General features: G+C 35.5%; 2 protein-coding genes across 2 annotated transcripts; both read right to left on the bottom strand.

Moving 5' to 3' along the window:
* Positions 1 to 2,007: 2,007 nt before the first annotated feature.
* Positions 2,008 to 3,399, bottom strand: LOC112035067 (transcriptional adapter ADA2b). Its single transcript, XM_065775640.1, has 3 exons — positions 3,311 to 3,399; positions 2,664 to 2,930; positions 2,008 to 2,409 (listed from the first exon to the last, which is right to left on the bottom strand). The coding sequence occupies exons 2-3, from the start codon at positions 2,781 to 2,783 to the stop codon at positions 2,218 to 2,220; spliced, it is 312 nt and encodes a 103-aa protein (XP_065631712.1). The 5' UTR covers positions 2,784 to 2,930; positions 3,311 to 3,399; the 3' UTR covers positions 2,008 to 2,217.
* Positions 3,371 to 9,498, bottom strand: LOC112029286 (eukaryotic initiation factor 4A-3). The gene is given in 7 exon segments (XM_065775639.1): positions 3,371 to 3,711; positions 4,741 to 4,908; positions 5,313 to 5,432; positions 5,553 to 5,660; positions 7,020 to 7,100; positions 7,267 to 7,507; positions 9,069 to 9,498. Coding segments are annotated over 7 exon segments (1,143 nt in total). The 5' UTR covers positions 9,380 to 9,498; the 3' UTR covers positions 3,371 to 3,597.
* Between the last annotated feature and the right edge of the window lie 3,621 nt (positions 9,499 to 13,119).

The raw sequence follows: 13,119 nt of genomic DNA, 5'->3' as shown, positions 1-13,119 counted from the left end.
TTGTCTTCCTCTCTCACTCTCCCTCTCAGTCTCATACAATCCCAGCACATCCTCATGTCAGGTAAGGGTCTCTCACTTAGTTGTTTGTTGTTTGGTTTTGATATTTTGTCTTTAATTTTTTTTTTTGCTATACCTTATAAACATTGATTTGGTGATGTAATTGCTTCATTTTGGTTTTGCCATGTACTAAAAATATGAAATGTTGCTCCAAAAAATAAGAGCTGCCCCCTTGCAAAAAGTATTAAATAAGTACTTAAACGTTGAGTTCTAAAAAATAATTGTTACAAATTTACACTCATCAATTATCATCTACTAAGGGAGACAACTTTGGCAGTGAAACAAGAATGCTGATTTTATGTACCTCAAAATTGCACAGGCAGACCATTTCGGTCCACTTCGGTCTCTTAAGTCCACTTCAGTCCTTTCAGTCCACTTCGGTCTCTTAAGTCCACTTCAGTCCTTTCGGTCCACTTCGGTCTCTTAAGTCCACTTCAGTCCTTTCAGTCCACTTCGGTCTCTTAAGTCCACTTCAGTCCTTTCGGTCCACTTCGGTCTCTTAAGTCCACTTCAGTCCTTTCGGTCCACTTCGGTCTCTTAAGTCCACTTCAGTCCTTTCAGTCCACTTCGGTCTCTTAAGTCCACTTCAGTCCACTTCGGTCTCTTAAGTCCACTTCAGTCCACTTCGGTCTCTTAAGTCCACTTCAGTCCTTTCGGTCCATTCAGTCCACTTTGGTCATTCACTATTTTTGGTCCAATATATATATAGATATATAGATATATATATATATATATATATTATGCTCGTGCGGTAAGGACAAAGACGTTCCTAGTTTGTGGATATGGGTTTAATGCAGGTGGGAAGAAGGAAAAAATAGTTGGGGGGGGGGATTCCCAATAAAAATCGAGACTCTTAAACTCGATTTCCCTAGAAGTCGAGCTTAAGAGTCTCGATTTTCTACTGCAATGGCATTCCACAGTAAATATTGCAGAAGTCTCGGCCTGGCCTGGCATTTCACAGGAAAAAAAAAATTGAATATAAAAAATGAAATGTAAAAAAGTAGCCGTGAACGTATTAATTTCCAACAAATGCTTTTTAGCTTAAACTCGACAATATCTCTATTTCATGTGGACAAGTTTTTTAATTCTTACACGAAGAGCCATTCAAATTGTAAATCAACTGCAAATCGGATAAACATTATTTTGAATTTCTATAAATTCTACTACAAATAAAATTTTGTGAATTCAATTAGGCAAATAGCTAAACCAGTTTTTATTTATTATTTTTTTTTTCTAGAGCTGTATGAATTCGTTCCCTCTTTGTTTTGTTTAAGAGTTTCGGACCTTTGTGTTAAACCAAAAAAAAAAACAATTACAACAAAGAAATATAAGTCAAATCCCACGTGGAACAAAAGCAAATTGACTTTGACTAATGATATGTTCAAACTAAGCTTCCACCAGTTAGCCAAAATGTAAGTGATATATTTATTCATGCGCAATGTTGCAACATTGGCTTATATAATTCAGCTGCAACAGTGGCTTATATAATTCAGCAGCCGCCATGATTTGAACCCCATGTTAGAGAATGTCCAATTAACCAATTGGCAAATATCATTTCTTTGTAAGCATAGAGATAGAATGGTTTAAGGGGCCCGCGTGTAGGATAATTTCCATTTTGCAGTACATATTATTTCCAAACTGTCTTAGGCTGTGTAATAATAAAAAAACGTTGAACCATGTTCTTAAGGTCTAGTCATGCATACATCTCATAGTAACATGCAATGACAGTAGACCAAGAGTTCAGAGCACACAATCCGTATTTGAGTGTAATTTGCCAAGCACCAATTTCCCTCCCAGAGGTCCAGACTCCAGAGCACACATTGGTCCCTTGCACTCGCAATTATTTCTGATAGAAATGGGGTACAACAATACAAGTTCGACTCAAAAACATGAGACGGGGGATCAGAAACATGATGACTAGTACCTACACTTTGCAACGAGGCAACAATATAGCCAATTAAGGGGTTTTATTTTCTATAATTTCATTCAACTCATCTTGATTGATACACCATTCTGGATGTCTTATGAATACCTATACTATAAATATTTCAAAATAGACCACACGAAGATATACCATGCTTTTTATTTTCGGGGTCAAAATTGATACAAATGAAGCTAATTACAACTAAGACAACGACCAATGGAAAACATGGGATAGTTTCATGGTTCAGCAATCCCCTTTTTCACAAGCAAGTCATAAACCCTGTCAATTTTGCTTGTTTCAAGCTTGAACAAACGATGGGCATCGGCTTTCTTAGAGACATTTCCATTGATAATTTCGATTGACATAACCTCTTGCATGTTGAGATAAAGAGCTGGCGGTAGCCGAATCTCACTGCAGAGTCGTTTCTCCTGTAAACACATAGAAGCAGACTGCTTAAGTCATTGGTTCAATAAAAATGCACACATATACAGTGCATAGAAAACTTTATGCTGAAACTGTTATTTGTGTCATAGTTTAATGAGCCCAAATAAGTTTTCATCCTATGAACATTAAGGATATTTTGTAGCAAGTGGTACTTTCTTCTAGGAATATGGTAAACAAACTGGATACCCTCATGTTTCTTTGTGGATTAAGAATTCGAAGATTGAGATGGCACACTTACACTTTCAGACAATAAATCTGCCCCATGAAGGCCTGTTATCTCCAAATCATTAATGGAGCTTGAAGTTGCCTGTACTGCTGGTCGTGAATTCGACTCCTTGCCACCAGACTCTGAAGCCATGAAAGGATTTGGACCACCCTGACTGCTTGGACCAACTTGAGCACTTTCCTTTGCTCTACGAGCACTTTCTTCAGCTTCCCTTTTCCTTTTCTGTTGAAGGTATCTATCAGCCTCAGCTGCAGTGCGGCAACCAGCAGCTTGGGCTTCCTGAATGATAAATTCATGTGGAGATGTACTTAGTTTGACAAATTGAAAGCACCATCATACTTAATACCAGAATGAAGCATTCCTATTTAGTATATATTATGTGTTTGTGTGCATGCATGGGTGTATAAAATATGATATCATGAATGGCAAGTTTCAAGATAAGCCATGTGGCATGCTTGTTTTACAAAAAAGTGTTGGGTATACAATCTATTGTATGGTCAAAAACATCAACTGGTTTAGGTGGTTTGTGGCTGTTGTAATAAGATGTACAAGACACATTCAAATGGCGAGCACAGATAGCAGTAGAGTAAAAACTCAATGCAAGTCATGTCACGAAGCCAACCACCAAAAAATAAAAAGACAGGAGGAGAGAAACAAACCAACAGAGAGAGGCTGCTAGTCCAAAATTCTCATCACAACAGAAAAAAAAACCTAGCAAATTACAGAAACTAAACTTTCGTTAAAATACAACCCATCCCCCATACAATGTGAGCACAATGCAGAGAAATCCCAATCACATAAATCTTAATGGAGAGAATCCAACTCTTAACATATGTAATGTTGTCACAACACAGGAGAATGTCATCTCACCCTCTACCAGCAAAACTAAAATCTTAATTCAACCGCACAGCTGTGATGCATCAACACACAAGACGGCCAGCAAAACTTATATTAGATCAGCAACATTCATTGGCATTTCATCAATCTGAGTACTGTAGTACTGCTCAATGTCTCGTAGGATTTTAATATCATCACTTTTGACAAAGTTTATTGCAACACCCTGCAAACATCAAATAGCCATTTTCAGAGACAATGCCCAGGTCAACCAACCAGAGAGAGAGCAAGAAATGAATTAAGAATGAGAAAAACGGAAACAAGAGAATATGAGACAATAAAAATGCACAAATATATCTGCAAAATTACAAAATCAAGCGTAACTGAATTTGCACTGACAGGTTAAGTGGCATCTGCTTACAGTTAATTGCACTTTTAAGTTTACCATTTGTTTCAATTCACAAGCTACATGTAGTTTTACTCTGTTTTATTTTGCAGTTGGAAACAAAATGTTTTAAATCTATTCAATTTTGCACATTAGATGTACTATGATGTGTTTTGAATATCCTTCATATAGAAAAGAAAAAAATTGACAGTCAACTTCTTGCACAGAAGGCCAAGCCGCCAAGTATCAAAAATTCATCTACAATATAACCTGTCTATGGAGGACAAAACTCAGAATATACAATTTATGGACCTTTTTTAGAAGATCATTTTTCCAGAAGCACACATAAACACTTGACAACATGAAACACGCCTAACTATTGTACCACAAGCACCGTCGTTCAAGATTGGGTGGGGAAGGGGGGGGGGGGAAAAAAAAAAAAACTGATAGGCATCTAGGTTCATTAGTCTCATTACCAAGAAGTCCCATACATTTATCAACTCACAGAATTAAGAATTACCAGTCAATCTAACCCAAGGCAGCAAATGGTCTCAACAATTAACTTGGTCCACTAGAGGAGGTATTGGTCATTTGCCACCTCATTAAATCCAAAGTCAAACTGAAATTTTTTTCCCTAATGATTGAAAGTTACACTTACACAACCAGTGGGTTACTTCTAGACCCTCAACCTCACCCTCCACTCACATTTGTGTGAGAATGAAGTGTCATTTGAGCTAGCTCTCATTGGGACTGACACTGACAGTGTTTTAATGGGGTCGCAACTTAAGGTCCTGCTCATATTCCATTTTAAATTTAGCTTGCTGTGGAAAAGTAATACATAATATATTAAAGAAGAGCCAAACAACTTGCCTGTTGGACATCAATCCCCCTGGCCCAAACATCTGTTGTTATTAGGACACGGGTTTGACCAGCCCGAAACTCTTCCATAATTGCATCTCTCTCCTTTTGAGGCATGTCTCCATGCATTGATGAAACAGTGAAGTTATTGGTACGCATCTTTTCTGTTAGCCAATCCACCTGTTCCAAGATTAATAGAAGTATAACATCATATTCATCAACCAGTACAGAGAAGCCAGAAGGAACAAATAAAAAAAGGGCAGTGAAATAGAAAGAAATCTAGATATGCTAAGCTAAAAGTGGAATAGGGATCATTCTACACCCTGTGAAAGTTTAAAGAACATCTTACTCACTTGGCAAGCAAAAGACAATACTAAAACTTTTTCTTTGTCTCTATTTTACTTCACTGGTGTTCATGTTAACTATTGCACTTGCATAAAGCCATATGGCCAAGAATATTAGTTGGTAAACTATGAACCTAGCAATAGACTGACACTTGAAAGCTTTCTTCATTATATTCTCAAAATTAGGCAAGATAACACGACTAGAACTTGAATCCAAAATTTGATCAAGGACAGCACTACCTTTCACTTTCTGTTGCAGAATATGACAGCTTGGGTGATCGTAAGGGTATCATAAGGATCACATAAAGTATCAAACTTCCACTCTTCCCTTTCCACGGCAACAAAAAATTGTTTGATGCCCTGTCATCATAAAAGGATAAAAAGAAAACCAGTATCAAACTACAGAATTACAATGACATAAAAACTTGCATTCAGATCTACATCCAAAGGTAGCTGATACAACATACAAACATTACTTACCTCCAGAGTCAATTCATCACGTTTCACAAGTATCCGTATAGGATCTGTCATAAACTTGTTTGTCATCTCCAAAATTTCATGAGGAAGGGTAGCAGAAATCAAGCAAACCTACAACAACTTATCAATTTCAGTACCAACATGGCCAGTCTCTGCAGAAACTTGCATGATATTATAACAGGAGACAACAAACTATTACTTTATTCCTAATTGTGTACACATCACAAATTGCAGAAGCAAGTCATCAACATAGATTAAAGAGAAATGTACAGCAACGCGAATGTTGTAAAAGAACACTAGCAATGGAACGTAGGAAAATCTTCCAAATGATTGGAAACAATTAATCAACTTCAAATCAGAAAGACCAAGTGTACGCTTGATGCCAAAAGGAATAAAGCATTATGCTGTTGTAAGGTTTCCTAGCCATGTAATTTTGTTTTATTAGAGCCTACCTATCCAAAAAAATGTTTATTAAAGCCTCACTTTATTATTGCTAAGTTGATTTCCCACTGAGTTAGCTTTACTCATGCTTTCTGAAATCCTATAAATTCATGGACATTTCCTTTAGTTTAGTGCCAGTGAAGTTAGTGGAATGCGCTGTTGTAATGCCCATAAGTCTGAGTATCATTTACATGTTGATGTAGCTTTGAGTAAGATTCCAACTTACTTTACTAGTCAAACTATTTTAATTCCCCTTTTCCCCCAAAAGAGAGGAAGTTGGAGTCCTAGTTCATTCCAAAACAGCCTACATGAAGCTATGTGATCTGTCAATTAAATTTATCAATTTGAACACAAAATTTTCTGCAGATTTTAAAGTCTCTTTCAGAGAGTGATTTCCTTCTTCTATAATGCAATTGCTTAAAACATGTATAACTGCTAAGGAAACATAGACATGATTTCATTAGTTATATTTCATTTTAGCTAGTTTTTTAAATTCTAGAGCAGACATGATAATCCGTTACTTACTATCAAAATTTCAATTATTTTTTATTGGTAAGTAATACATGCATCCCATGACTTAAACCAAAACCTCACTCTCCACCCAATTCTTTATGTAGGTAGGAAAAGCCATTTGAGCTAGAGCTCATTTGCCCACCAAAATGACTATTATTCTAAACTAAACCTAATAATTACTGAACCTAATTCACATTGCACCACAACCAACAAATCCTCACAATGTGCTGAAAATCTAGGGATTGAGCATCGGTTGTGGTGTTGAAACAACTTGACCTACACCAACTACTTCTTCTTTCAGTACTGTCACTAACAATAGAAAAAATTACAGGACTTGTAGCAGAAAGCAACCCATAACTATTCAACCAATGACAACAGCAAATCAAACATGCGGTTCCATCGCAGGACAAACTTAATTAGCTAGGTAGAATTGTTATTATTATTTTTTTCCTTTCCCCTTTATATGGTTGGGGGGGGTGGGGGGGGGGGGGAGAGAGAGAGAGAGAGAGAGAGAACCTGAAGCACTGGTGGGAGATATCTGTATACATCATAAATCTGATCCTTGAACCCTCTGCTCAACATCTCATCAGATTCATCCTGTTGGAGCATCACAAAAATTAAAAATTAATCCCTACCAAGCTTACACACACACACACACACAACACTAAAACCGTTAGATTAATAAAAGAGAGAATTTACTTATCAAAAGACAGAGAGAGAGAAATAAAAGAGTAAGGTTAGGGGTCACAAAACATAAACTTACAAGAATTAACAATTTGATGTGTGTAGTTTTCAGTGTTCTCCTTTTGATCATGTCACAAACTCTGCCTGGAGTTCCAGACACCACCTGAACACCGTTTTCTAGCTTTCTGATATCATCACCGACACTCTTGCCTCCAATGCATGCATGTACTTTAATACTTATGAAATTACCCATTGCCAATATCACCTTCTCTGTCTGAGATGCCAATTCTCTTGTTGGTGACAAGATCAAGGCCTGAACTCTGTTTAATTTTAGACATTTAAAAAATAAATAATAAACCATTATGATCATAAACAATTATGGTCATAAACCAGCTGTAACAGAAAAATGAAACCAAAAGATAGAAGCATCCCAATAGCTCCTAGCTATAGAAGTAAGTCATCACGAAACACATGATAATGCCTAGAATGATCTGTTAAGTGATATTATGTTTACCTCAAGAAGTCACATGTCCTGATCATTAATCAATTAAAAATAGTGAAGATTGTAAATCCTTTCAATGGTCTAATCTAAACTTAATGACAGTACATAACACACAACCGACTATTATTATAGCACACAAACATGTCAAAGCTAAAGCACTCTGGTTTTCATCAAGTATCAGATTAAACAAAATCAAACTACATCATCTCACCTATGCCTTTGACTGAATACATCAGCTTCAGCCCAACATGGTTCTTATTTAAAAATTGAACAGTTAAAGTTTCCTGTGCATCAGCCATTCGGCAAGTAGGAAAATTCACAGCATGAGGTTTGTCAATGTATAATGTTCGTTTCAAATATCTTTCAGAGTTAGTCAATGAGCGCTGAATGTGCCATAATGGGTACTCTAAAAAGACTTAAAATATAACACCTATAATCATCTTTACATATGAATGATCAAAGGGCTGTCTCTAGAGGACTGGAACATGAAACCAGTGGCAAGCCAAGGATCTACTTTTGGAGTCCACATCCGCCCAAGAGAAAAAACTCTCCTTGTCAGTATGCCTATTAAAGCGAGGAAGGATGGGGCAGCAGGCAAGGCATCCTGCTACTATTCCCCTAACAACTTCAGGCCATTGTACTTCTTAAAGTCCAGTCTTTAAACTAACAAAGATAACATATTAAAAAACTTAAAGATGACTATCATCATGCTTGAAGGAAACTTTATTCACAACATTCAAGCTCGGGAATTTCCTGACACTAAACGAGGCCTTCGGTCTAAGAAAAAATGGCGGTTAAGAGCCTCCAACTCATAAGGGCTGAATCATAAGTACAATTCCGTATCTGAACTCAAACCATACCTCTCAAATAAGGAAGTCTAAAATCCACAAACCCCATATGCTCTAAATCCACCAACAATAAATTCAAACAACTAAATTCACCTAATGCACTGCCCTAGGATAACTTGTTGATTTGTGCGACTGTCTGTGACTGGCGGGTGGGTCCATATATATATATATATAATCAGTATTTTCACAACTTGCTGATTTGTGCGACTGTAGCGGTCAATGAATAGTGGTGGGCAGCAAGTATCTATCACTCTCACAAATCAGCAAGTTGTAATTTTTTTTTATAGGAACAAGTTGTAAAATTGAATGTGTGATTGGATGGGTAACTATAACTAATTCTTTTACTAAAAACCCATTATATGTAATACACAATATATTATCCTTTTCCCCAAAAAAAAAAAAATTAGGGTTTCAATTTACAAAGCTCAAACCCTAAACTACACTCCACAACCAAAAGATAAACCCTAATCGAGGAAACAATGAAAAAAGAAGTACAGAAAGGAAAACAGAAAAGAGATTAAGAGGACGCACTCTCTGCTGCTGGTATCGACGGTCTGGCAAACGGTGAGGCCAATCATGGAGGTTTTTCCGGTACCGGACTGGGCCTGAGCGATGACATCTCGGCCCTGGAGAATCGGAACCACGGCGCGCTGCTGAATCGCGGAGGGCTTCTCGAAGCCGTACTGGTAGATGCCGCGGAGCAGGTCGTCTTTGATTCCCATCTCTGCGAAGGTCGTTACTACCTGGACCTCCTTTGAGGTCTCGAACTCCAGCGCCTCCTCCGGCGCCGTGACCCGCCGTGGGTTTTGGCGGACCATGCTTGCGCCGCCGATGTCTGACATTTTACTGGTTTCGATTTTCTGTGGGGTTTAGGGATAGTGAAAAATAAAGGATCGAGAGGATGAGAGTCTAGAAGCTCCAAAAAGTAAGTAAGGAAAAGGGCTGAGGTGTGTTTTTTGACATTCGAAGACTTTATAATAGTAATAGCATCGCCGACTTTTCTTTTTCTTCTTTTTTTTTTTTTTTTTTGAACTTTGTAAAGAATATATCAACAGTGTTGTCTATCTTGTTTATGTTGTTTTGGCAGGAAAAGATAAAGACAAGAGAAAAAACATTGATGGTTTGTTTTATATTTTATCTTAATTGCTTAAATGATAAGGAAAAAGTGTTAAAATTTTCAATTTATAAAAAATACAATTTCTTTTGTGGTCTGTTTGCATGGAGGGGGGAGTAAAGTAGTGTTGTCTAAAAGTAAACTAATTTTGTGCTAAATCTTCTCTACTTTACTCCTCCTTCCTCTCCCTTAATCCAAATGGACCATTAAACTTGAGAATCTGGATATCCACCTGTTTTAAAGGGAAACCACATTCCTACTGAGGGGGGTTTAAAGGGGGAATCTAGATTCTTCTGGCATCTAATTTCCTAACGTAATTTGCAACCAAACATGGGAATCTTTAAATATTCCTAAAAATCCTAAATGGTGGGTAGTCTTGGTCTTAGATATGGCCTTCTTCTTTTCTTTTTCTTTTTTTTTTCTTTTTTTTATAGGAATAGTTTTGGATATTGTCTTTGCAGGGTTTTTTTTGTATGAACAAATGAGCTGCGCTTTTTGTTATGAACTTTTAATTTTTGAATAAAATTTCTCTTTGAACACTTTAAACGCCTCATATATTTTATATTGAATGTAATTTTTGAAAATCTAACCATTGAATTGCATATTCTTATTATATTCTTCATACTTGCAAAATTTTAAGAAAATCAAAAATCAATTGCTATGTCATCAAAGAAATATTAAAATTTCAAGTTTTTGTGATTTAAAATTGTGTATAAAACATAAGTTTTTTGATCGAATAAAAAATTACATCCGATTTAAATGAAATTTGATATGCATATTAAAAACATCAGGAATATGAAATTCAATGCTTAGATTTTCAAAATTCACACCTAAGAAGGAGATATATGAGAAGTTTGAAGAATTTCTTTCCAAACTAGCTTAGTGAAATTTTTTTTTTATTAATTTTGGGTTGTCTAACTCTAACTTGTATTTGAAGATTGTACCCAACAAATCCATTCAACCCGAAGCTATCCAAACCAAATCCATACAATCTGAGTAATGGATTGAAACCAGGTGACGATTCTAATGACCCAATGATATCGTTTTGCAGTGACGGGTTTTCCATCTAGAAAATCTATTCTAAGTTCTAACTGATCTATCTGACTCTTTGTCGTTTGTTGCTAACTAGTAAATTATCAGTCACTTGCCTATGACATACCAATTGAGTGTTCGCTAACCATATTATAAAAATACCTAAAGTATTTGACTATGTTTGGTGGTCCACAATGTTGTAGAGGATCTCATCCTTACCAAGCGATCCAAGCCAATGAGGAAGCAAAGAAGATAGCTAATTTAAGCCATTAATAGAGAGAGGGTGAAGGGAAAGGAGTAGCGACAGCGACTCATATTTGCCATGGACAAACGCTTTATAACGGCAATGAGACACCCTCATGGTGTGTTGTGATTAGGGATAACCAACAATTTTAGAGCTTAGCCTCTTAGGGTCCGTTTAGTTGGAAGAGTGGAAAAGTGGAATGATAGAAAATTGAGAAAAAATAGAAAATTGGGAGAATAAAAAATATTTAGCTTTCTCTCATATGTGTTTGGTTGAGAGAATGAAAAAGTTAAGAGATAGAAAACTATAAAAAAATGAAATTGGTATAAATTTACAATTATGTCCCTACTAAATAAAACAAAAGGCAATACAATTTTTTATATGCATTTATTTATTTAAAAAAATTATGTATGGACATTTCACTTTTAAAAAAAAAAATTATTATTCCAAAGGCACAGGCTAGATCCAAAAACTTGTGGGGAAAAAAAACAAGAAGAAAGGAACTATAGAAGAAAGTGATAAAAAAAAATAATAATATGAAAATAATTGCCCAAAATAATGTGAACGTGTGCAAATTAGTAACAGAGAAAGAAAAAAAAAAGGGAACTATGGAAGAAAGTAATAAAAACAAAAGAAGAAAATAAAATTTTTAAAAAGTGAGATAAAACAAAAAAAAAAAAAAAATCCAAAACAATGAGAATGTGCATAGATTAGTAATAGAGAAGAAACAAAAAAATGTTAGCAAAAAAGGATGTGCAGGGGCATTTTGGGCAACTCATGTTAGTGAGCTTTTCCCCTTAGTTTTCTCCTCACTTTGGGTAGAAAACTTTTTAGTAAGCCCGAGGAAAAAACACCTGACCCCACCACATTTTTTCCACTCCCCCTCCCAACTAAGCACCCATTAAAACTTCTTTCTCTCCACTTTTCTCTCCTAAATTTTTCATTGTTCTTAAAATGTCTCCAAACAAACACACCTGTAGGTTAATGACATTGAGCAGATATGAGTGATGGCTTATGAGAGTCTCATATTTAAGAAAAATTAATGAGAGAGAGAGAGAGAGAGAGAGAGAGAGAGAGAGGACTACAGGGTATTGGTTTTCAGTTGAGTCCTTTTTTTTTTTTTTTGTGAGAATGAGTCGAGTCTAGTGTAATGGGTAAATTTCACCTAAACCAAATATTTGACCATACCTTAAATTTGTTTATATGGTCAACTTGATACTTACAAGTCTTTTGTTTTGTTGTGTTTTTTTTAACTCGCCTGTGAATGGTTGGATTAGGATCAGGTGGTAAATTGGGTTGAGTGGGTGGATGAGCAATCATACTTGGCTTCATCTCACTAGGGTGACTTGTCTAATTATAAGTTTGCCACCACTATTTTAAAAATGACAATTGCAACTAGAAAACATCATTTTTTAATTTCTTATAAACATGATTGCACAATTATTTTTGAGTGACAGAATTTATAACTTGAAAACAGAAACACCCATACCAAACATGTTTGTCGTTTTTTTTTAAGGGTACGTTTGGTATACTGTAATAGCTCATGTAATGGAATAGTTATTCATGTGTAATATCAATTTGATCATTTAGTTGCATCTTTATTACATGGATTAGTTATTACATTGGAATAATTATTCTTTAAATTGAAGAATAGTCATTCCTCTTTAAAATAGATGTAATAACTATTCCTTAGTGCATATAATAAGTTTTAAAATTCATATATTTTTAAAAATATAAAGTTTCCTTATACATCATCTTTTATAAGCTTTCCATATGTAACAACCAAACTTATAAATAGTAATAGTTATTCTATTACAATGTCTTTTATTCATAGTAATAAAGATTACTATTTCTAATGTAATTTACATTTAGTGTACCAAACGTACCCTAAGTGTTTTTTTGTTTACAAACAACAAAATTTGGAAAAAGCTTGAAATTACATATTGAAAATACAATTTAAAAAGTTTGTATATTTTCATAGTTAGTTTTGAACAATTACATATTGAAATTACATATGTTCACTCTTTTGAGTTTTGACACTGTAGCTTTGCCTTAATGCATTGTTCATGTCCCATGAACAATGCAAGAGGCATTGGTCAAGGGAAAAAAAAAGAAAAAAGAAAAGAAAAGAAAAAAAGAAGGCAGACGCAGACATGAACGTGGAACACACAACCCAAACGGAGCTTAAAGGA

Source organism: Quercus suber, unplaced genomic scaffold, assembly GCF_002906115.3.
Source record: "Quercus suber isolate HL8 unplaced genomic scaffold, Cork oak 2.0 scaffold_116, whole genome shotgun sequence".
NCBI classification, from domain to species: domain Eukaryota; kingdom Viridiplantae; phylum Streptophyta; class Magnoliopsida; order Fagales; family Fagaceae; genus Quercus; species Quercus suber.
Note: the sequence above shows the minus strand (reverse complement) of the source record. Positions and strands in the feature narration are given on the sequence as shown.

What these genes read in the sequence shown, in the direction of transcription:
- LOC112035067 (XM_065775640.1), bottom strand. Translation starts at nt 2,783, where the DNA reads ATGGCTTCAGAGTCTGGTGGCAAGGAGTCGAATTCACGACCAGCAGTA. An exon ending in CAGATTTATTGTCTGAAAGT is followed by an intron (nt 2,410 to 2,663) that starts GTAAGTGTGCCA and finishes ATGTGTTTACAG; the next exon opens with GAGAAACGACTCTGCAGTGA.